Here is a 22,377-nt window from a genome sequence, read left to right as displayed (position 1 = left end):
CAACAATAAGTCTTCCTTTTGGAGTCAGCATGGGAGTCAAGCCACGTGTGCTTTTGAAGACGAGGACCTGGAACCTTACTACGGGAAAGAATGGACAGCTAATAGATGCCCTTTGTCAGATCAAATACTTCTTCAAATACCTGTTACCAAAGAAACCTCCACTGATAGCCACTAGATGGTGAATCCTACCCAGGGAAAATATGCCACTTCTCCACACTAAGAAAAATCTTCTAAGAAAGACTTTGTCTTCTGACAGATCTAAAATAGATCATTTAAATGCAACACAGGAAACTGAACAGTCCATGCCAGTAAAGAAAAAGGAATCATCTGGGTAAAACACTAAAACAAGCTAAGGCTGGAGTCCATGACTGTGAAAACTACTATTCATCCAGGTCTGGATGGAGATGCTCATTGTTATTACTAATAATTAGAACAATGATAATAAATGAATTTTATCCTAAAGCAGGAGGCATAATTGACAGCATACGCATGAAAGTCTTATAATAACCCAAGCCTCAGCTGCTCCTGGGCACTGGGAGTGGGAGGAACGAGGGAAAAGAATTACAATTAAAAAGAAATTGACATGTATGAATTGAATCGGGCACATTATCTCCGGCTTCTGGTTCAAAGTTTTTATTAAAATTAAATAGAGAGGCTAATTAGACTGTAGTGAAACTACTGAACCCCATGATTTCCACCAAGCAAGGAAAAAAGAAGCCAAGGCAATGCATGAGAAAATAAGGAGCAACAGAAGTTTTCCAATTACTGGTTTCTGGTTACTAGTATTCTACTGAAGAAACAAGTGGGAGAAACACAGGATGGCTGTTAAGTCTGGAAACCAAGATGCATAGACACAATTAATGGTTTCTTGATATTACAGTATATGACAGTTTCTGTGACATTAGTGACATGACATCCATGACAACTATACTATCTGTTCAGGGTGCATGGTCACTCACTAGCAAACATAGTTGAAACTGTGATAAACACAGTGCGTTAATGCATTTCCATCAATTCTTTCACATGTGTCTGTGAGGCTTTGCCTGAAATCATCTGTCTTTGATTTCCCCTGAGGGAGCCTGTGCTTCCCCAAAGGGGTTCACAGTGGAAGGACTTGAAGCCCATTTTACATGGTCATGACATTCAATCTAGCTTTGGAAACTGTCATTCAACCAGTCCCACATCACTCTGGGTCTGGGTGGAGATGCTCATTATTATTACTAATAATTAGAACAATGACAACAAATGAATTTAACCCTAAATAACAGCATTAAATAACAGGACAGTCATAATAATGGGACAGTGCTTCATGATGTTCGAACCCCTTTATGTGGCCTTCTGCTAGCGCTTGAAATGTGGGCATTAACCGGCCACTTAACATGGTCAAATCTGATCAGATATTACATTCAAACTGTGGACCAAAGACTGAGAAACATGATACTGTATGATTTTTATAGGAAGGCCTTTGCACAGGCTGCTCACTTTGCTTGGAACACTTTTCCTTGTCCTCTTTTGCCTACCTAACTTCTCATCCTGAGCAGCAAGGCTCCTACACTGCCCTCTCAAGAAGTATCTTCCTAGATCAGAACATTACCTCAGGTCCTCTTCTGCTTTCTTAGAAGCCTGTCCTCCTCCATTGTACTTGTCGTGACTGTGATGAAATAATCATTTGTGAAACTGGTTGTGTTATGCCTTCTTCCCACGATGTAAGCTCCATGAAGACAGGCAGCATACCTCTGTCTCATTCACCCTTCCATCTCCTTTCAGATCCTTCCAGGTAATAGGCAGTAGCCATTAACTGTTTACTGGGCAATTAATCACCCCCCTCTAATTCCTACCACCACCTTAAATTCAATTAAGTGCAGGAAAAGACTACAAAGACCCACTTTGCTAATGTTGCTTCTGCCTCACAAACAAAACAAACAATATGGATTTGCCAGAATCTCCATAGTCCTTTAAAGGAAAAGTAAGTCCACCCACCACCTGGATCTCTCTCTCTTCCCAGGCAGTTTTGGGGGGAAGCTGAGAGATTTGGCAGAGGCCTTATTCGTTTGTCAAGTCATTACTGTGGCTTCATTTACAGAGCTCTCTAGGACACAACATGACTTAACTGCACCAGACGACAAAGCCATTTCTGATATTTTCTAACAATCGCTTTTCATTGTACATTGCAAAGGAAAACGTCTCTTGAATTTGAAAAGGATGCTGAGATGGGAAAAATGTTTACAAGAGAATAAAGAAGAAAACTCTCTTACAAAAATACCCAATATGGTGAGGAGGAAAACAGAAGAATTTAGCTCATGGAAAATAAAGGAGGGAAGGAGGACGGGAGGGAGGGGGAGAGAGGGAGAGAGAGAGAGAGACCTTAATTTCCCTTCTATCAATGACACGATTGACATTGCTTCATGTATGTGATTTCCATGTCCCGCTAATTACTATGCATATTACTGATTAAAACAAAAAAAATTAAGTTGTGTAGACATTCACACCACCTCCCAAAATAAAAACATGAATCTCCCAAAAGCTATTGGAGTCAAAACAACACGCCATAGGTGCTCTCTGCGTGGCTTTGAGAGTGAATTCCGCTGTTTATCTTCTTTCTTCTTCAAATATTTTGATCTACTGCAGAGCCTCCAGTGATCTTTGTTTTCTGATTAGAAACATTGATAGAAATAATTCCCTATAGAAAAAGCCTTGGGGACATCCTCACCAACTCCACTCAAATTTCCCCTGAAACCTCCTATTTCTGATTTACTCACACTGGCCCCCGATCATCTCTTCTCCAATAGATACAACCTTTGGCTCATACTTAGTATAATTACTAAAACAAGTTGTAATTCTAGTATATATATCCATATATCCAACATTAATTCACTGATTTTTTTCTTTGGTGGAGGCTCATCTGTGTTCTTAGAATATATAATTGGACAGTAAGTATGTGGGGGTGATTCTTTTTCTATAGCACCTACCGAAGAGCACATGTAGAGTGAAATTAATAAATATATTCCAGTGATAAAGCTGAAGGCAGTTGAGAGCCAAATGAACAGGCTTTATCGCCAAACATTGTATGACAAAACTCAACGGCATGCAAGTCCACTGACGTCTCACAGCAAAAAAATTTGACAGCGACAATTCTAATCTAAGCTTTGCCCCTCTCAAAAGTATAAGTGTCTGGCTCGAAGCAAAAGACTGTGCTATATTCATTTCTGGAAGCAAAATATTCAATGCACTTATACATATTATTTAATTCATATTCTTTTTGAGGTGTTTAAAGAATGAGTATTAGCATAAAAGTAACAAAACAAAACAAAACAAAACAACCCCCCCGCAAACATAGAAGCCCCTAAGGGAAACAAAAAAAAAGAGGTAAATGTTTTACGTCAATGTACAGAAAGAGTTAGTAATACAATAATTCTTACTGGAATTTTGCATTGATAGTTTTACATATACACACATATAATACTCAAAGCTCCACATACCATGTATTACTCTCAAAACTCCATGCTTTTCTGCATTTAGTTGTTGTTGTTTTTTTCTCGTGTGTGTGTTGTATAAGCTTGGTGATAGCTTGACTGAACAAATCATATCACAGTCAGGACGCCAACATAGGGCTGCTGAAGTAACAACAATGGTACAAAACATGAGCATGAGACTTAGAGGGCAGTAGCTTGTGGTTCTGGAGACCCAAGTTTTAAGTGCTACTGTGAGGTCTATTGATAAGGAGTTCAGATTCTAGAGGGAAACAAAAGAAAACAAAACAGCAGGCATACTGTAGGAACCAGGCGTCAAAGTTACCTCAACAAGTGCCACATTGGATGTCTGAAGACAGTGGACAAATGGCTTCTAGAAGGACCTAGAAGTCCTTCCCAGGCTAATTGCTCATCAAAGATGAGGGTGCATAAAATATTCTTCAGACAGACAAAGCATCAGTGGTTGTATTTTGCACCTACCCTTCTCAGGAAACTGCAGGAAGATTCCTACTTTCAGAGTGAGGGAGTAAACTTAGAAAGACAAGCTTAGGGTTTAACATAACAGTGAATCCTGCGATTTCCCAGAATGAGGGGCAAAGAACATCCAGAATGACAGCTACAAGGCAGGCCCACAGAGCACCCAGGTCAGACGGAGCAGGACAGAAGACTCTGGCAGGGGGATCTCGAAGAACCAAGTGGAAATGATAGACTCCCTGTGTGTTTATGTTGAGGTGAGTTTTTAGCCATGACATTGATAGGTGGTGAGAAGAACAAGCTAATGAGATAATGTGGGCACTTATTAACAAGTAGTTGCAGGAAAAAGGAAATATAATCATAACAGTAGTGTTATGTCAGGGGCAGGCATTCAATCCACTTTTTTCACTGTTGTACTTTCAGTCCCTAGAATACTGTGTAGCATATTCTCAGTACCCAGTGAAGATTTGTGGCATAAATGAGTGCATGCATGATCTTGCACTTTTCTCAAGAGGTGAAAGTCATCATAATGTAAATTCAAAATACAGATTCAATCAAAATGTGACAGAATTTTATTGGGAAACTGGAGGTGAGAAAGTGTGTGTGTGTGTGTGTGTGTGTGTGTGTGTGTGTGGAGATAGAGGGGTTGAGAAAAGTCAACCCTTTTCTTGCAGAGTCAGAAGTCATGAGTTAATATGTAAAACTGCAAAGTTAGGAAATGAAGCACATCATTAGAAATATGGAGGGAGGTGTCTGAAAAAGCATCTGAAAGGGTACGAGTGAGGAGCAATTCTACAAGGCATGGTGAGGTGGGGAAAGAGGCTTCTCCACTTCTGTTGATGTCTGCCTGTTTTCTCTTAGGCCTATAGATACTGCTTTAAGTTGGGTTTCTTGGGGAACAAACTCTGAGGTCTAGTTTTGTGTATAGGGAGTTTGGGGAAAGGAGTGCCAATCAGATTTCGGGAAGAGGAGGAGTTGCAACATAACAAAGACCTCAGCTGACCCCAACACTCACAGGGAGCTTTTGAGCTGGGAGGCCCTTCTCAGTCATCCAGACAAGGGACTGGGTCTTTATATGTCCCCCCAGCCCATCCACTATTCAACAGACATGGGCCACCCCCAGAATGCATTAGACCTTGGATAAGGTGGCTTCTTCAGTCAGAGGTAGTTCAGCTAATTCTCCCAGAAGCTGACATAACTGTCCCTCTACCCTAAAGGTGGATCTGGGTACTATGTGAGTGAGGTTTTAAGCCATGCTATTGTATTATTTAGGTGAAAATAAATTAAAACATGAAATTAATGCATGCTTATTGTTTAAATTTAAAAAGACCAGTAAGAAATTTGCCCCTGGATGTACAGCTTTGAATGATGAAACCAGAACCTGAAACCAGGTTGGCCTGGCATGCAGCTCAACAATTGGATGGTCTCTGAGATTCTTCCAAAGTTAACATTCCGTGAGACTACAATTTTAAACCAATAAATAAAATATTTGCAATAAATATTATAAATGTAGTGCTTGAGACCAAAATATGTTTTAAATGCAATCGCTTTATTGTTCTGTGGTTTACTGTTGCTATTTTGTAGTCATAAAGACATTGTTAACATTTGAAACTTGTCTTTTTTTGACTAAAAATTAAAGACTTTATTCTCAGCATTGACCTGTATAAACATAAATGGCTGTTGTCTCGGCAACTGTAAGAGCAGATCAGTGTGCACAAGTTTGTGTAGAAAACTGACCTACGCCCTGGCTGGCGTAGCTCAGTGGATTGAGCGCGGGCTGGGAACCAAAGTGTCCCAGGTTCGATTCCCAGCCAGGGCACATGCCTGGGTTGCAGGCCATAACCCCCAGCAACCGCACATTGAAGTTTCTCTGTCTCTCTCTCTATCTCCCTCCCTTCCCTCTCTAAAAATAAATAAATAAAATATTTAAAAAATATATTTAAAAAAAAAAAAAAAAGAAAACTGACCTAAAAATGAGTCTTCTCAGATTTAGAAAATACTTAAGAACTCTACCAAACTGTGTTCCTTCAAACAGAAATATGTTCATTTCATTTTTTGTTTTCCCAAAGCCTGGCACTCATGAGGTACCAGTGTTTACAGAATAGAATGTATGCTCCAAGAGAAAAAAACAGGTTTTTTTCTGTTTTGTATACTCCTGTAGCCCAGGTGTCTAGGGCAGTGTCTGGCTTATATCAGGTACTCAATTTACTCAAATATTTGTTAAGTGACTACAAAATCCAACTACAATGAAGTTAAAGGTAGGCACCACAGATTTATAGCTTTTTCAACTTTGGGAACACAGCACTTTCTAAACCAGATTAAACTCTCTATCTAGACTATAAATTTGAAATTTTATCAGTAGACACATGTGCCATGATAATGCTTTGATTATGGTTCCATCTTTCTAACAAGGACCAACGTGGAGTACTCCTCCTGAAGGACGGGGCTGGAAATCACTTAGAAATCACCCTGTCTTTGAGTGAGAAATAGGAGAGGATCAGACACTGGTTTATATATCACATACACAGAGAATTTTTTTAAAAGGAGCCCTTTCAAAAACTTGAAATCAACCAGGATATAAAGGCAATTATATTATGATTGTAACAAAGCAACAGAGTTATTCTGTCCAGTCCATTGCATAAGTGGTCACGAATAACATTTGCATAAGTTATATCATATTGATTCTTGCAGACAGAGATTCAATAAAGACAAAAGAACACATGAAAAATAAATGCATGGGGAGGGGCACAGAGGACACAGATGGAAGCATCTATTATAATTGGCTTTAAAATGAAAACAACACATATAATAAAACAAGCCAACAAACAAAAATATATGACAACAAAAACAAAACCCCATCTAGGTCAGTTCTCTTTAGTAAAATAGTGCCTGTTTCTATCTTTGTCCTTGCTCTCAAATCTGCTTTTAAATGTCATCCCCTTCCCCTTGCCAATAGATCAAGCATTCTCTAACAGGATAGATACGGCAGCAAGAACTAATAATGATAATAATAATAATGAGAAATAGCCTCAGGGATATATTTCATGTGTCTTCCTCTCTCCTTGTCTTTCTTCAGCAGAATAGCATCCCAGCCAGTGGGCATTAATCATCAGAACAGCAGCTCTGAGATAAAGGCTGGGTGAAATTTCATGGTGCATTATAGTGTGAGTTGTGGTGCATGGATATGTGTCTCTCTCAGTATCTGGGAGGAGGAAGTGGAAGGAGAGGAGAAAAATCCATCATTTTTATATATTTATACTGCTCGAGATGGTCTGGACTGGTTCCCCATTGTTATTGGGAATTAAAATCATTCACATCCTTCTGCTTTCATTGGAAGTCGCCTCTCAAAAAGAGGGATAAATGTTATGACACATTAAATTCTACATATTTTTCCCCATCTGTCCCTGGGGTATGCAGCAAAGTAAAGGATGAGGGGACAAGTGGAACCAGAACCAGGACTGTCTGATGGGATACATTTTTCTTTGCAAATCTTCAGTTGGCTGTCTCCTCTTGCACTTACGTAATGCTTTGGATTAACAAGATTTCCTGTCTTGAAGAGCTCTGAACTAAATTTGGGGAGACCATTTGGAAGAGATAGGTAAACAGATGCTACAGCTACTCAGCAGGAACTGCTCCATAAAAGGAGGTCATTTAATGCAGCATGACATCATCTAGGAGTTGCTGAAAATGCACAATCTCAGGCCCTACCTGAGAACCAAATCACAATTTGCAACCTGTGCTTTAATGAAGTCATCCAGGTGATCTCTATACAGACAACGGTTTAAGAGGCACCATTCTACATAATACATGTAAATACACATGATCTTTCTCTCTCTCAATCTCCCTCCCACTGCCTTCCCTTCTTCCTTACCTCTCTCTCTCTCACACACACACATACCATCAGATGGAATGAAAGACAGAAGAGTCTGCATTGTATATACAAGTCCATGAAATTTCTGCCAAGTAATTCCCTCAGTGATGGCTAGCTACCACAGACACAGTGTGCATTTACTTTGCAGCCATTTCATCTCTGGATGAAGGGTGGGGGGAACAAGGAGAACCTTATATTCTCCATTTAGCTAACAGAACTAACTCTCGAAGCAACCCAAGACATTAATTAGAAGGTTTTAAAAAGCAGGGCTATCGTAACAGCCTCAATGTGTTTCTAATTTTTACAATCATTCAAACATGCACTAGAAAGACATGAAAGCACACCCCATCCCTCCTACCGCCCCCCTGTCAAAGACAGAATGGAAAATCCATCTTGAAGCCTGGCTAGCGATGATTGGTGCTGCGAGTCATTTCTTCATCATATTTAAATAGAAAGAAAAAGATGTATTTTAAGAAAAAAATGGAATCAATTCTTGGACTTCAGTTTAAGCTGGAATCATTGATTCTTTTTGACGATTCAAGAGACATTTATTAAGTAGTTTATCTTCCACATAGGGATGGTCATTGTGAAATCCCGTTTGACAGCTTTCAGCAAAAAGGGAGATGTATAAAGAACTTGTTATTATTTTAATTAGATCAAAGATATTCTATTCATTTCACTCAACCTTAGACATCTCATCCATGAAACGGGCAAATTGTTCTTACAGCGACATAATTATGAAGTATTTCTACTGGCTCTCATCTCTTCTCTCCTCAACTTTCCTTCTCTTTCCTCCCTTCTAATTCATTTATACATCTATTCAATTGTCTATATGTGACAGGCACCTTGTTAGATACTGCTTAAAATGATAAAGCTATCGGGGATTATATGGATCTACTCTTACACTTATTAGATGAGGAAAGCTTGAAAACCCACAGAAGCTAGTTCCCATGCCCAACGTCCAATGACTAATTAGCAACTAAATAAAAAATAAAACTTAGATGCTAAGGAGACCTGGAATAGAATCTAACTTAAAAAAATACAACAACAACAACAATAATAATGACCATTCATTACATCACACCAATTTAAGCCTTGGGCTTATATTATCTTAACCTATCCATGAAGTTGGTGTTTTATTCTCTGTATTTCAGATAAAACTGAGCTCTGAAGAGCAATTTAGCCAAAATCCTACATCTGGTAAATGAAGGTTTGTTTACAATCATGATTTTAACCACTTCTGGATCCATGAGTGAAGTCTCCCAATGCCTGCTTAGCTGCACTCCTTTCCTTCACACCAGGCTGCTTTCTCACAACTGTCTTTGTCTACCTTGAACATGAATAATATTGACTCCTCTGAAGATAAGCATTCTTTTACTCAGTACAGTTTTTCTTTTCTGTAACAACATTTATTGAGTCCCACTTTGCGGCAGGCACTGTTGTAGGCCCTGAATGTCAAATGAGGAACCACACAGAGATTACTCCTGCTCTCAGTGTAGTTGCTTCTCAGAGTATCTTCCATTATGTTCTCTCAAAAGATCATGAAGAAAATAGGAAACTACGGAGCCAGCTGAATCATAGGGTTGTGACCAGGAGTAAATGGGTTCACACAACATGCTCAGCCATGAGAGGAAAGCAAAAGAGGTAAATGAAAGCAGATAGAAGACTCCCACCAACCTACCAACACATGTATGACCAGGTAAATGAGCCTCAAGATAGTTTCTTATCCACACCAATAAATAGAAGCTGTGGGCCATAAAAAAATTTTATTTGCTTATATTTAAAGGTAGGCTTTAGGAAAATTAAGGATTAAGCAATTTGGGAAAGGAATAAAGAGAAAGATAGAGAAAAAAATTGGTGATACAGCATTTCCAAAAGTACTTTGAAAACTCTCAGTGCTAGAAGTAGCCCTTGCAACTATGATGACAAGTAAGTCCTAAAGAGAGCAAATTAAGGACCATAAGCCAACTAGAACTACCTGCCCCAGCAGAGACAAGGAGCCATCTCTGGAACTCCTTATTCTTAAGGCCAGGATTCAAGAGCAGCAAAACCATGATGATGACTCTCCCCACTGGCAAGCCCCACCCCAGAGTGAGCCTCTGGGGGGCAGGGTGCTTTGAAGTGAGATTCAACCTGTGAGTATTAAGAGGAATGTGTGCTCCCTGAGAAGGTACTGGTGGATGGTTGCCCATTCCTTCATTTCGACCAATATCAAGGAAGGTGTATGCCGTGCTACTGTGCTCTTATAGACTGACACAAAGATCTTGCCATCCTAGATCTCACATTCTAGTAAATAGTAACAATAAACCAATAAATATGTGATAAAATGTCAGTATGGGTAACTGCTAAGAGGAAGAACAAAGCAGGAAGTGATAGAGAGAGCTATGTTATAAAGCATGGTTGGGGAGGGTCTCTCTGGAAGGTGCCATGTAGGCAGAAACCTGCGTAAAGTTAGGGAGTGAGTCCCACAAGTAGCTGCTTCAGGCAGAGGGAATAGCAGTGAAAAGACACAGACTTGCTTGATATATTCAATCAGGATTCGGACTAGTGAGGCACTTATCTCAGGTGTAAGTAACATTGAGGAGGGTGCTTCCAAACTCAGTTATCAATATAAATACTATTTTGTTGCAGTATTGAAAAATCAATATCAATGCAAAAAATCCATGATTACAAAAATATCAACCCTTATATGCAGACAGGATTGGACTCTGCAATTGCGTAACCTATGTTACTCACCTCTTCCTTATCCCGGTCCTATGTTTAAGGAAGTTCAAGAGACCTGTGTACCTAAAGCAGTGTGCTAGAAACTAGCACAGAGAGATGGTGAGGAGAGACAGTGAGGATCCATACACTCCACGGTAAGAACTTTGGCTTTAGACTTAGCCAAGGAGTCTGTGAGGTGATTGGAGAAAACACTGGGAGCTCTAAAAATATTTGCGAACTTCTAAAAGTATTTGCAGACCTCCTCCACAGTGAGTAGCCAAGGGCTGACCCCACTTTGCTCCCAGCTATTCAGGTGGCTCAAAATAAGATCCAGCACTTGATAAGTAGTTCTGGTGGGAATTCCACCCTGGAAGTATTACAACCCAATTAGAAGGGTAGATCCACAGCTTCCCCAAGCAGCTTGCAGATTTCCAGCCTGTCTGCAGCAAGGACCTTCTCAGAGGACCCTGTTGAAGCAGCTAAACTCAGCTTTGGGAAATGCTGATCTCATCCACCAAAATTAAACTAGCAAGGAGGGGATGAAAAGAAACCGCGCTGCATTCTCTTCCCTGGCTTATTTGTACTGTCAACATGGAAGACTTTAGGTAAACACATCAAGCTCCTTTTCTAAATTCTTGTTTTAAAGAACAGTGCAATTCCAGAGAGAAAATGTCACTGAGGAGTCTTACTGGGTAATGAGTAAATTAGAGCCTAATTTCCTTTTCCCCAAATTATTCTCCGAGAAGGGAAGAGAAAGTACCTGTGCGAGGGTAAGGAGGAGACAGGATATTTCTTCGCTGGCAGTGAAAGCCTAATTATTCTGACAAATCTTCAGTGCCTTCCCCGTTATGAGGCATGGCAGGAAAGACACAAGCCCCGGAGCTGCACATTATATAAGGCTGTTAATCAATATTAGTTGAGCCCTGATCCTAAAAATAAACTCCCCCCGGAGATTCTGTTGTTTAATGGTAAAAACAAGGGACTGGAAACTCTGTGAACTCCTTGTCCCATTTCTAGGAAGCTGATGGCATCAGGGAAATGATGGGAGGTGCCCAGAGGGGATCCTTCTCTGGGTAAGTAGAACTGTTCCTGATACAACCTAGTCTATATCCCATTGGAGTGGGGTATTTGGGATAAGGTAGATTTATTTTGTATCTCAATTCAAGACAGCTTGATTAATCAAAGAACCTTGAGAAAATTCAGTGTTCTAGTCAAAGTCTCAAAATACCATTCACTGATAGTAACATGCTATAAAATGGGAGTGTCGTACGTTTTGCTAAATCATATGAAATTGCTGTTATTTGACCATTCTGTTCTTCAAAAATGGCAGTGTCACATGCTTCACCCTGTGTATAATAACTGTTCGGCAAAGTTAATTTAGAAAATAAAAGAATCTCCCACAAAAATCACTTCTAATTGGTAAGTTTAGGGCTCTGGTCCAATCTTCGACCCTTAGAGGAAATTTTAGATAACTGTGGGTTTGTGTGGGTGTAGACAAAATTGGTCTTCTTGTGCTTATCCAACCATACCCAGGAAGGCTAAGTTCTATGAAGTTCTGTGAATTCTGGAAGAGTCTCCTGGGTTGACATGGTTCCCTAATGTCTCTAGCATTTAGTGAAAACTCATGGGGAAAACTGCACATGGTCATATTTATTCCTCACAAGTCTAGGGAAAAGATGCTGTTATTCCCATTTTACAGATAACGAAACGAAGGCTTCAAGAGGCTAAGCAACCTACCCAGAGATACACAGCTAAGTAACTGGAAGAACACAGCTAAGTCCAATGCAGAAATCCTGACTCTCTTTAGTGTCCTCTTCCCTTCAACATAGTGGTATTCTACCTGGAACGTGCAGCCTGAAAGATCAACTTTTTAATAAAAAGTTTTGCTTTTTTTTTTGTTTTGCAATCATCGGTATCAGGGCCCAAGTGTACTTCTTACTACCCTCAGCCCAAAACTGAAAGCAGACCGGTAGAGGACTTTCCAAATGGGTAGTGTTACAAAAAGCAACAATTTCTGGCTTCCTCCTGGAATTTTTAAAAGTAGTTCAATTCGACCACCAAATTTATGAGTTTGAGATAAGAATCAAATTGCACAAAGTTCTCAAGTCTTTCATTTCTACTGTTTATTAGGATAGTTCCAGCCCAGGCTGGGCTTTGTGATTTTCTGGTGCCAGGCAGCACCGGCCAAGGTCAAAGTGACTTTATCAGTGCCCAACACACACACAAACAAATGGGTCATGATCAGTATCCTGCTAATAGCTTATAAATGATTCCAAATGGTGATTTTCGCAGAATACATGAGCTCTTTCTTTAATGATAACAAATTGGTCTGGAGGCCTCAGGTTAGAGAACACATTATCCTTGGAACTTTTGGCCCTTTTCTCTCTCACAGGAACATTCTGGTCTTGGTGGCTGAAAGTTACCACTAAACGACTCTTGTTTCTCACTTTTGCCTTCTTTACTATATAAGGACAAAGGAATTTGAGTGCAGACGGAGTTAAATTTTTCTATTTTAGAAGCTGACCTACCAGTGCCATGATAGCAACCCACTGACACTGGGGCCAGCTGTAATATAATAGAAATGCCTGCACAGTTGTTGGGCATCCCTGGTAGTAAGACCCAATGGGAACCCAATCCAGTTCTCTCCCATTTTGTGGGGCAGCAAGGGGTGGGCAGAGTTTCAAGCCAAGACTCCCAGAATCTAGATCTCTTTTCTTTCACAAATCCATCTTCTGCTCTCTCTGTTCCAGTTGGACTTGGCTATCTCCTTCAGGAATTATCATCTCTGACTTTGACAATTTAGCTTCTGATATTCAACCAACCCGGGATTTGTTCTTTTCACCGTATATCCAATTGTACTCATCTACAAGGCCCAGTTCCATACCCCCCTCAGCCATAAGATCCAGCCAGGCCATCTCCTACACCACACCTCACTCCCAACACACCACCATTTGTAAGTCACTTCCTCATATTGATAGAGCATGTCCAGCCCTCTTGTCCTCTTTAGGTTATAAGCTCCATGATGACAAAGATTGTGAATTCCTTTTCTTTGTAACCCTGAAAATATGTGTGGGTAGACATATTTCATAGCGGAACATAATCTCCAAGACCCACAGAACTCCAGCTTTGTTTGTAAATGGAAGAGAAAGTTAAAGATGGGTAGCGGGTTCTCAGAGACTTGAGATATTAGAAACTTTTATTTGATAGCACTAATTTCAGCCTTCAAACTCTACTCTAACTCTCCTTCAAATCCCTATCCCTGCAAAACTCCACTCCAAACTACAGATACACCGATCAATAGAGACAACCTCATTCTCTGAGGTAGATTCTTGCTTGCAAAGGTATTGACTTGAATACCAGATATCGAATATAGGATATCATGATAGGGTTAAAACACATTCAGTCTTACTTTTCATGATATGCTTGTTGTAAATATTTAATTTATATTAACTTAGTTATCCTCACAACCACCACATGCTATAAGAACTAGTAGTTCCTTTTTCCCAGACCCTACTCCCACAATTTTACAATGTGGTAAACTTAGGTTGGGTGCAAACTCTTGCTACTCCTCCCATTGAGAAATGAGGCTTCTGCCTCCTTCCATGAAACTGAGAAATGTCTGACTGCTTTGAGCAGTAGATGATGGGTGTGACACTATGCCAATCTCCAGACCCAACTTTAAGAAACTGGCAATCTCTGCTTCCTATTTCCTGAAAATTCTCTCTGGGAGCTCTGCACCTCCGTGAAAGAAGTCTTACTGAGAAACCACACGGGTTGTCATGGAGACTACATGGAGAGGGACATAGACCCAGCTGAGCCCAGTGTTTCCAATTCATCCACCCAAGCAAAGGCATAAGGCATGTGAGTGACATCAGACCTTCCAGACCAGAGCAGACACTGAGCAACTCCAGTCAACTCCATGTAGGGCAGAAAATTGCCTTGCTGAGCCCTGCCCAAATTCTGACCCCCCAAAATTTTGAAACAGACACTAAGTTTAACGGGAAAGTTGGTTTCACAGCAGTGGTTAACTATAGCTTACATGATTTGCCCAGGGTCACCTAGGTATATGGAAAAAAAAAACCAGCTAGATTTTAAACCCAGGCAAATCTGATTCCAAGTACATCCATTTAATCATTCTGCTATAGCTTTACCACTGGAAAAAAAAATTGTCTAAAACACACTGATCATTCTGGAGGGAAAACCCCCCACAAGCCTTGCCACTTCTAGCTGTTAGATGATGATGAGGTATGTAATAAAGCCTATGTTGTTTTCTGATTTATTCCAAAAACACTTACTTGAGCACCTTCTAAGTGCCAGACTCTTACTTGAGAATTACCCTCCAGCTACCCACTTTCTTTATCTTATTATCATTATTATTTTTCTTACTCAGGGAGCATCTAGAGACATCCTTCTTAAATAGGGTGAAGACCTGATGCTTGGGAACCACAGGTGTTAGTATTTCAACAGAATCCATGTAATTCACAAGTCTGTACCAAATGATATTATCAGAAAGGCCAAAGCACCAGTTCCTCCCAGGGGCTGCAGCGCTCACAGGAGAGCCATAGCAACTCAAAAAATGTCTGTTCATATTGACACAGTTAATGGTGGCACTGACAGCACTTTGCAGTTTTCTTTTGATTGAAAACCAACATTAACCAAGGCCTATCAGAAACAAATTGCTCAAATTACATTTTCTTAACATATGCTTTAAGAAGGAACCAGGGCATTTTTGAACAACCAGGTTTTTACACTTTCGAATTCATATCCTTATTCTGTTTCTCCTAGGAGGATTTCATTTTAGGATATTCCTGCTCCATCAATGTTATCAGAGCAAAGCAGGACGGAACAGAGTATTGTTGAGAAAAGTGAGTGATGGGCCTGGTGAATGTGAAATTCAGCCTTTGCCAATTCCTTTTTCCCCTTTTTGAAGTATTGCCTAGAGATCAAAGCTTTATGGGCCCACTTTATCCAAGAAAATTCACTAGGTTACACAGGGCGTATTAGAGCTTCTGAGACTGATCTTCTTCACCCAAAGTCTACAATAGGCTTGATGTAGTCTATAGAATGTGCTTGAAATCAGAATAGGCTTGCAGACAAGTCAGGCTATTGAGTTTTTACAGAGGCCATGACAGAGTTCTTATGGCTTGATGGCAAGAACAAAAACATCCAAAACCATTGGAATAAAGTTATTTCCCCTAGCTGGTCTTCCACAGAACATGGGACTTTTTTATACTTCATCTCGGTCTAATTCAATTCTGCTAGTCTGTTGGCTTTCCTCCAAGAGCATGTATTTACACACCTTTTAAAAACAAAAAGCGTCAACAGATTTATAACTCATTTTTATAGCCTTGGTGGAAGCAAAAGGGAAAACATGTAGATGTAATCCAATTATTACTGGACTCAGAGGAAAAGAAACACACACCAGACAGGAGGCAGGTACAGGGCATCTTCTAGCTGTCCATGTCCTCCAAAATGAGAACAGGTTCTATGATATTTAGGGTCATGATCACCGGCAAGACTTTGGCGCTTTGTACCCTACATATCTCCAGAAGCTCTGGCTCTCTCTTACTGTGTGGGAAGACTCACCCAATCTGCTCCCATTTATGCATTTGCTGAAAAAGGGAAAGCCAAAAACCCAGTAATTACCATGGCTTAGTCCCTGGATCCAGGGTATCATTAAATCCTCCTGGGGTCAGTGACAATTTGGCCTTGAAAAAGACTATAAGACCAGCCATTGCTATGAAGAAAAAGCCATTTTCTCCTCTGCTTCCCACAGAGTTAGTGGAATGTATTCTGACAGAAACAAAACAAGGCTGCCAAGACCTGTGCAGACAGAACTATGCTTTCACCAACAATAAATAGATCTGCTCTTGAGCTATAGAGAGTCATAATAGAAATATCTATTGCCTTTTATCTTCTTTGCAGTGAGTAGAGTGAAGTGTCAGGAATTATTGCTTTAATATCAGAGAAAAAGCTATTTTTCTGAGCATCTGTGTAGGTATGCATGAAACAGCACGTGGGACTATGAGACTGTTATGCTAACCGGGTTCTCGTAGCCTTTCTGAAACATAAAGTTGGCCTGATAATATCAACAGTGCGTGCAGCTTCAAATCATGCCTGTGGAGTCATGGAAGAGGTGTCTGGACATTTTTGCTCAAATGAAAGGAAAAAGGAAGACAACACATTTACCTTTACCTAATGCACATAACTTAATTCAGAAGAATGAGAACACATGGGAGTTTATTGATTATTGGCTTTAAGTTTACAATGCCTCCTGAAGTCAATGGAAGGGTGGTATTAAAGACTCCACCGAGTTCCTGGATAATGTCTTAAAACTAAGAAACAGAAAGGAAAGAACTGGTTTCTGCTGAATTTTCTACAAACACTAACTATGCTAGGGGTAATTTCCCCACAAGCAGTTGGAATGTCTTATTTTATGTTAGAGCATTTAAGGCTAATAACTCGATTAACCTTCTACCCCCTACTAACTAGATTTATGAAATGCCAAGGGAGTCAGCAGAGCATTAAGTTTTAGCTCGAGTATAATTACTTTTAAGGAAAAAAAAAAAACAAAAACATTACCACAGAATAAGGATTTTCTACATAGCTAAATTCAGACCTTCAAATTTTCTAATGCAATTAGGATCTTGGTCAAATACAAAGGAAATGATATGGACAAAAAATAGCATGTAATTAATCAACACTGAATATCAAATACAAAGACTGCATTTAATCAGGATTAGTTGAACCTCTAGCTTCAACTGATTTAATACTACCTATTGGTTTCAAATATCAACGACTCATGTTCCAGCAAAGCCACTGAGGAGATGTGAACCAAACTGAACTAGGGTATAGTCTTTCTTGTGATAACAAATTTTCCTTTCCCCTTTTTCTCTTTTTGTTATTGAAAAGACAGGTAATAAAATAAGAGGAAAGAGCATTTTACACTAAAGGTGTTGTGCATTGCTCATTTTGAGTAATAAATATAGAAATAATAACCCATGAATGCACATGAGATTCTGTAACTTCTTCAGCAGGACTTTGTCCTTCTCCATTCCTGGGTCTTAGTACTGTGAGTATCTGCAGGCATCCTTCCTATAAATATAGTAGTTCAGACTCTCTCACTGTGTAGCAGCCCTGACCATAAGAGCAATGTCTCAAAGACAAAAAAGCAAAATCAATTCACAGTTAGAGAAAGGCTTACCTGAATGCTGGCTGTTGAGCGATTCTTGCGGGTTGTGGTGGTAGCCATGGTGGTGGTGGTTTCCATGACAGTGGTGGACATTTCTGGTGGCATGGCAGTCGTCTGTGTTGTCCCCAGAATTGATGGGACTTCTCCCACCAGCCGGACACTTCCATTGATTTTAATATTGGGGTTGTTCTCAGCCGCCATGTTCAGTACTTTCAAACCATCATAATAGAGCCCAGAGAGCTGGCCTTGGAAGAGGCGTCCTTTGTCCTTTCCACCAATGGCTATTTGCGCCTGGGTGTTGAAGATGGTTAACTGCCGGCCTAGTGGGTTGGGTGGAGGAAACATCATTATTCCTATACATTTTTCTCTTTTTTGACTTGCCTGGTCTGAATGAACCAGGTATAAAAACAGGTTTCCTTGAGTAATTGAAGGGGAGCAAATTAGATAATAAAAGTTCAGTGCAGGTATTGGCAAGTAACATTTCACTGTGTTTATCTCTTCCACTGTCTAGCTGAACGTCCTAGATAATCTGAATAATGGAGTCTCTATCCCTTTATTGTGATGAAGGAGAACCTTGGTTCAATGATGAATAGTATTTCAGTCTTCTCAGGTAAGTAGTTGTGGACAACAGAAATAAACCTCTAAATTAGTTGATGATAACAATAAATTAAACATACCTATTGCACTAATTTGTAACCTACAAAGTAACATTACTTTGTAATGTTTCTTTGTAAAAAGAATTATATATTGCAAAGAAAAACTTTGTGAGGCACTCAGAACACTGAGTTTAAAAACCAGGTCTGATGATTATATTAAATTAGCTGAAATTAGATTAAATTCCAATTAAGAGATTTGGATCCATTGCATACTTATAAAAATGAATATTTAGTAACCAAACACCATATTTTCTAGGAATCTTTATAGTACATAATATTCTATCTAGACTTGCTGTTTAATTAACATCATGACAAATAAATTCTTATCTCTATTAACATTGAAGTGAGGAGATTATGGTCACACAACTAAATCTCTCCCTAAAATATGAAAAATAAGTAGGCATTGATAATGTTCCTGGGCTGGGGGGGAGAAGAGGATGACATTCCAAATCAGTGTATTTTAAAAGGGGGGGATAGGTATTAATAAAAAGAAGCAATACATAAAAGTTATTAAGATGATATTGAGATATCTAATGGGTTGAGGAATATCAATAGCTCACCTGACTTGAAGAACCATTTATGCTTTTGTGAACAGAAAATTCTCAGAATGAAATCATGGCAGAATAGAGTTTAGAATTGTGGAACTCAAATTATCTTCTTTCCAATTACATCTAGATTTTTCCCAGAAGAAAACCAAATAGCTTTGTCAGCCTTTTATGCTATTATTTCTCCAGATTATTCCCTTCTGCTTTTCTATATAGAGAAGGCGGAAAAACTTACTAATGGAATTAAATATATCTTGTTCAAATTTTTCTACATGTTAGTCAGTGACCAAACAATGCTCCACTCATTCTTAATCTAATCCTCTGAAATATTTTAGGTATAAATGACTGGAAACAATCAATATTCTGTTATTCTCGCCTGCTTAATAAAAGGGAGTATATTTTTAAAAGATTGCTTCTGCTCCACAATCTCTAATATGAATAGAGGCAAACTATGGTATTTGGGCTCTTAACCTCTAATACTCTTACATGGTCTTTTAAGTCTATATGTTCTGATTAGCTCTATCCTTGCATTTCTGGTGTATAATGTGGAATACCTTCTCAATGTATAATAATGGATGAAATGGAAGAGGCAGGGAAAGGAAAACATACCTGCTCAGAGGGAACTCTTTATACAAGAGTCAACTCTACTCATTGGGTAACTCTTGAGGGCATATCAGTCAATATGATTTATAAATAATATGCCTTGGGAATCTTTGAGCACTGCAGAATGGGGGATTGGCCAGAGAATTTTGTTATAGTGAAGAGGATCTACACTCTATAAAAATATCTGGAGCATGGAAATGGCAACTGCTGGCCTTAATGGTAACAGAGTTTCCCAGATCCTAAGGTTGCAATCAAAATAGATCTAATAGATTTCCACTATTTCCCCAGCAATTCTTTCAGTGCCCTGTGCATACATCGTTGCTGTCCTTTGGCCTCTCATTTCTCATACAACAGTTGGCAGAAAGGTCAAAGCACAATAGCACTGGAGCTCATATCTTTACTGTTTATTTATTTATTTTTGACAACTTTTCCTGAGAGCCCTAAGCTTACTGCAAAAGAAATGTCATGATGGAAAGGCAGAATAACTATGCCCTCAACCTTACATAGGCATTTGGGGCAGCTTAAGTTAATAAATAAGAACAAGCTGCATAAAAGGAGATTTCTAGGACTAAAATTCAGTACCTAAACTCAGACAACCCCAATACCAAGCTACAGCTTTCATTCATACAACTGTTGGCCAGCCATAATGTTTATTCATTTCCTTTTTTCTGCATGTAGCACAGTACTGATGATCGTCAGTTAATGACTCTGATTATAGTTAGATTATGAAACTATTTCTAATATTCCTGGAAGTATTTCACATCCATAATGGTCCCATCTATTTTCCTGGTGATATTATTCTGCCAATGCTTAAAAATAAAAAGAGAATCAAGGAGAATTGAAATGCAGCCTGAATTACACTGGCTAGAAATTACATATCTCTTTTATTCCAGTTGTCATAGTTCACTCCATATAGTGGTCTTAGTTTGTTCAAAACTGACCCAAGCATGGAGAAAGGAAAGACATTTCCTGGGATGAAAGATTAAGCCACTGCTCCACTTCTGGCTATAGTTGCTTTCTCAGAAAGATCTGACTAACCAGTTCTTGAGATTAAGACACTAGTTGGGTAAAACAGGGAAGAGGATGTCTATGTTTCAATTCTCCATCATGCTGTAGGAAATATTTGAAGTTTTGTTTGCTCTTCTCTTTGATGGTCTATTACTTGCTAGATATTCTTTAATTCTATTTAAAGTTCCTTTCCTAGCCTTGGGTTAGGGGGTTAATAGTAAGACTGGTCATCACTGAAGTAATAGTGGGATAATCTCAGATTCCTGCTATCTCTTCCTGTGATCAATTTATCTTTCTCAGCTAAGCAGGAGTAAGTGAACAAGCAAGAGAGAACCATCACTACCCTCTCACTCTGAAGGAGAGTAGGACTGATGAGAAAATCTTATCATTTGCCTAAGCTTTCTCCAAATCAGTGCCGGCCTCATTATTGTCAGATTATGATCAATCATTTGTTTGTGTGTGATCATGATATTTATATACCAATTTGAGAACTGTTCTATTATCAATAATAAAAAGCAGTTATAAAACAAGGTCAGAACTTGTAGCATGTTACTTTTGGTTTTGTTTTGGGTGCCCATCCTCTTGGAAGTCATTAATTATTACCTCATCTATACACCAAATTCACCTACTGCTTAAGTGAAATTTTTGCATATCTCCAGTCAGTGTTGCAGAAAGACTAACTAATTAAACCTCAGAACACCCTTGGGGGACAGGCAGTATTATTTATCCTCTCCTCTGATGGGAAATCTGAGATGTAGAGAGGTTAAGTGGATTGCCTAAGGTCAGGAAGGAAGTCAATAGTAGACAGAGCCAGGAAACAGACTGGGGAACGCCGTGCGTGCCCCAGACCTCTTCCCCAATGACAGAAATCACTCCAAAGAGGCATTGCAAGCACTTCCTAACACCTCTGCCTGGTCACCCTTCTTTCGTTACCCTATTTCACTCCTTATCTTTACAAAGTTTGTCTTGTTTTGTTTGGCTTTGCTTTGGTATGTATCTTCCATTTCTTTTGAAGGAAAAGTTAGCTAGACAGAGGAAGGGGTAAAGCAATAGAATGAATAGATGTTACTCACCCAGATTACAAAAAAATGTGATTTCAGTTAAAATAATATAGAGGAGAAAACTTTCTAGTTTGCAAATAATTCATTTCAATATCACATGCACATATATAAACACATACATATTTGATTCAGAAATGAGAATGCCTCTCCCCATCCCACCTGAACCTCCCCATCCCAGCCCCTCAGTTTTGTTGTGTTTGAAAGCATCCTTTTATATGAAAACCAACTGATAACAATGCTATTGTAAGGAAAACTAAAAGCCTACTAATAACTTTATAATGGTTTATACAAATGAAAACGCCTGGCATGCTATTAAACTGAGACTTCAAAAGGCAATGAAGTAAAATAAAATATTATTAACATAAAATTGAAAGAAACAAAAAATTCTCTCAGGCACATGAGACTCAGACATGCATCTAATTTTCATTTCCTTTTTTAAAATGTAAGGCAATATCATATTTAAATGTTAAAGGGACTTTATAAGCTGGTGATTACTAGACAAAATTATTTGCTTTTTAGAGTTATTCTTAATTTAGTTTTAATTAGACCACATATGTTAAAACAGGGCCAACAGTTAAAACTCAGCGAGGATTTTCTGTGTTTAAAGGTGTGACTGTTTTCACCCTTTAAAACTGTAGTAGTCATTTGTTTTTTAAGTTGTATACTAATGTACCCAATTACTTTTTTATATATAACTCAGTGGAATTGCTATATATTTTAAAAACTTACTTAAGGTCTTGAGACAAGAGAAGCTTATAGTGGCTCAGACAAGAACAGAATAAATAGCTTCTTAA

At 39.0% G+C, this 22,377-nt stretch overlaps 1 protein-coding gene across 26 annotated transcripts in view; it reads right to left on the bottom strand.

Annotated features, from left to right (window-relative positions):
* The window catches only part of NRXN3 (neurexin 3), a 1,483,875-nt gene that overhangs the window by 122,632 nt on the left and 1,338,866 nt on the right, over positions 1-22,377 (bottom strand). For all 26 annotated transcript variants that reach the window (XR_006783762.1, XR_006783763.1, XM_045822497.1 and 23 more), the window contains one exon: positions 17,723-18,030. Coding sequence is in view for 24 of the 26 variants with exons in the window: in XM_045822497.1 (XP_045678453.1) it covers positions 17,723-18,030 (308 nt within the window). In the remaining 2 variants the exon portion in view is untranslated. The remainder of the gene's footprint in view (positions 1-17,722; positions 18,031-22,377) is intronic.

This window comes from Phyllostomus hastatus, unplaced genomic scaffold, assembly GCF_019186645.2.
Source record: "Phyllostomus hastatus isolate PE091 unplaced genomic scaffold, TTU_PhHast_1.1 phas_scaffold_501, whole genome shotgun sequence".
NCBI classification, from domain to species: Eukaryota; Metazoa; Chordata; class Mammalia; order Chiroptera; family Phyllostomidae; genus Phyllostomus; species Phyllostomus hastatus.
Note: the sequence above shows the minus strand (reverse complement) of the source record. Positions and strands in the feature narration are given on the sequence as shown.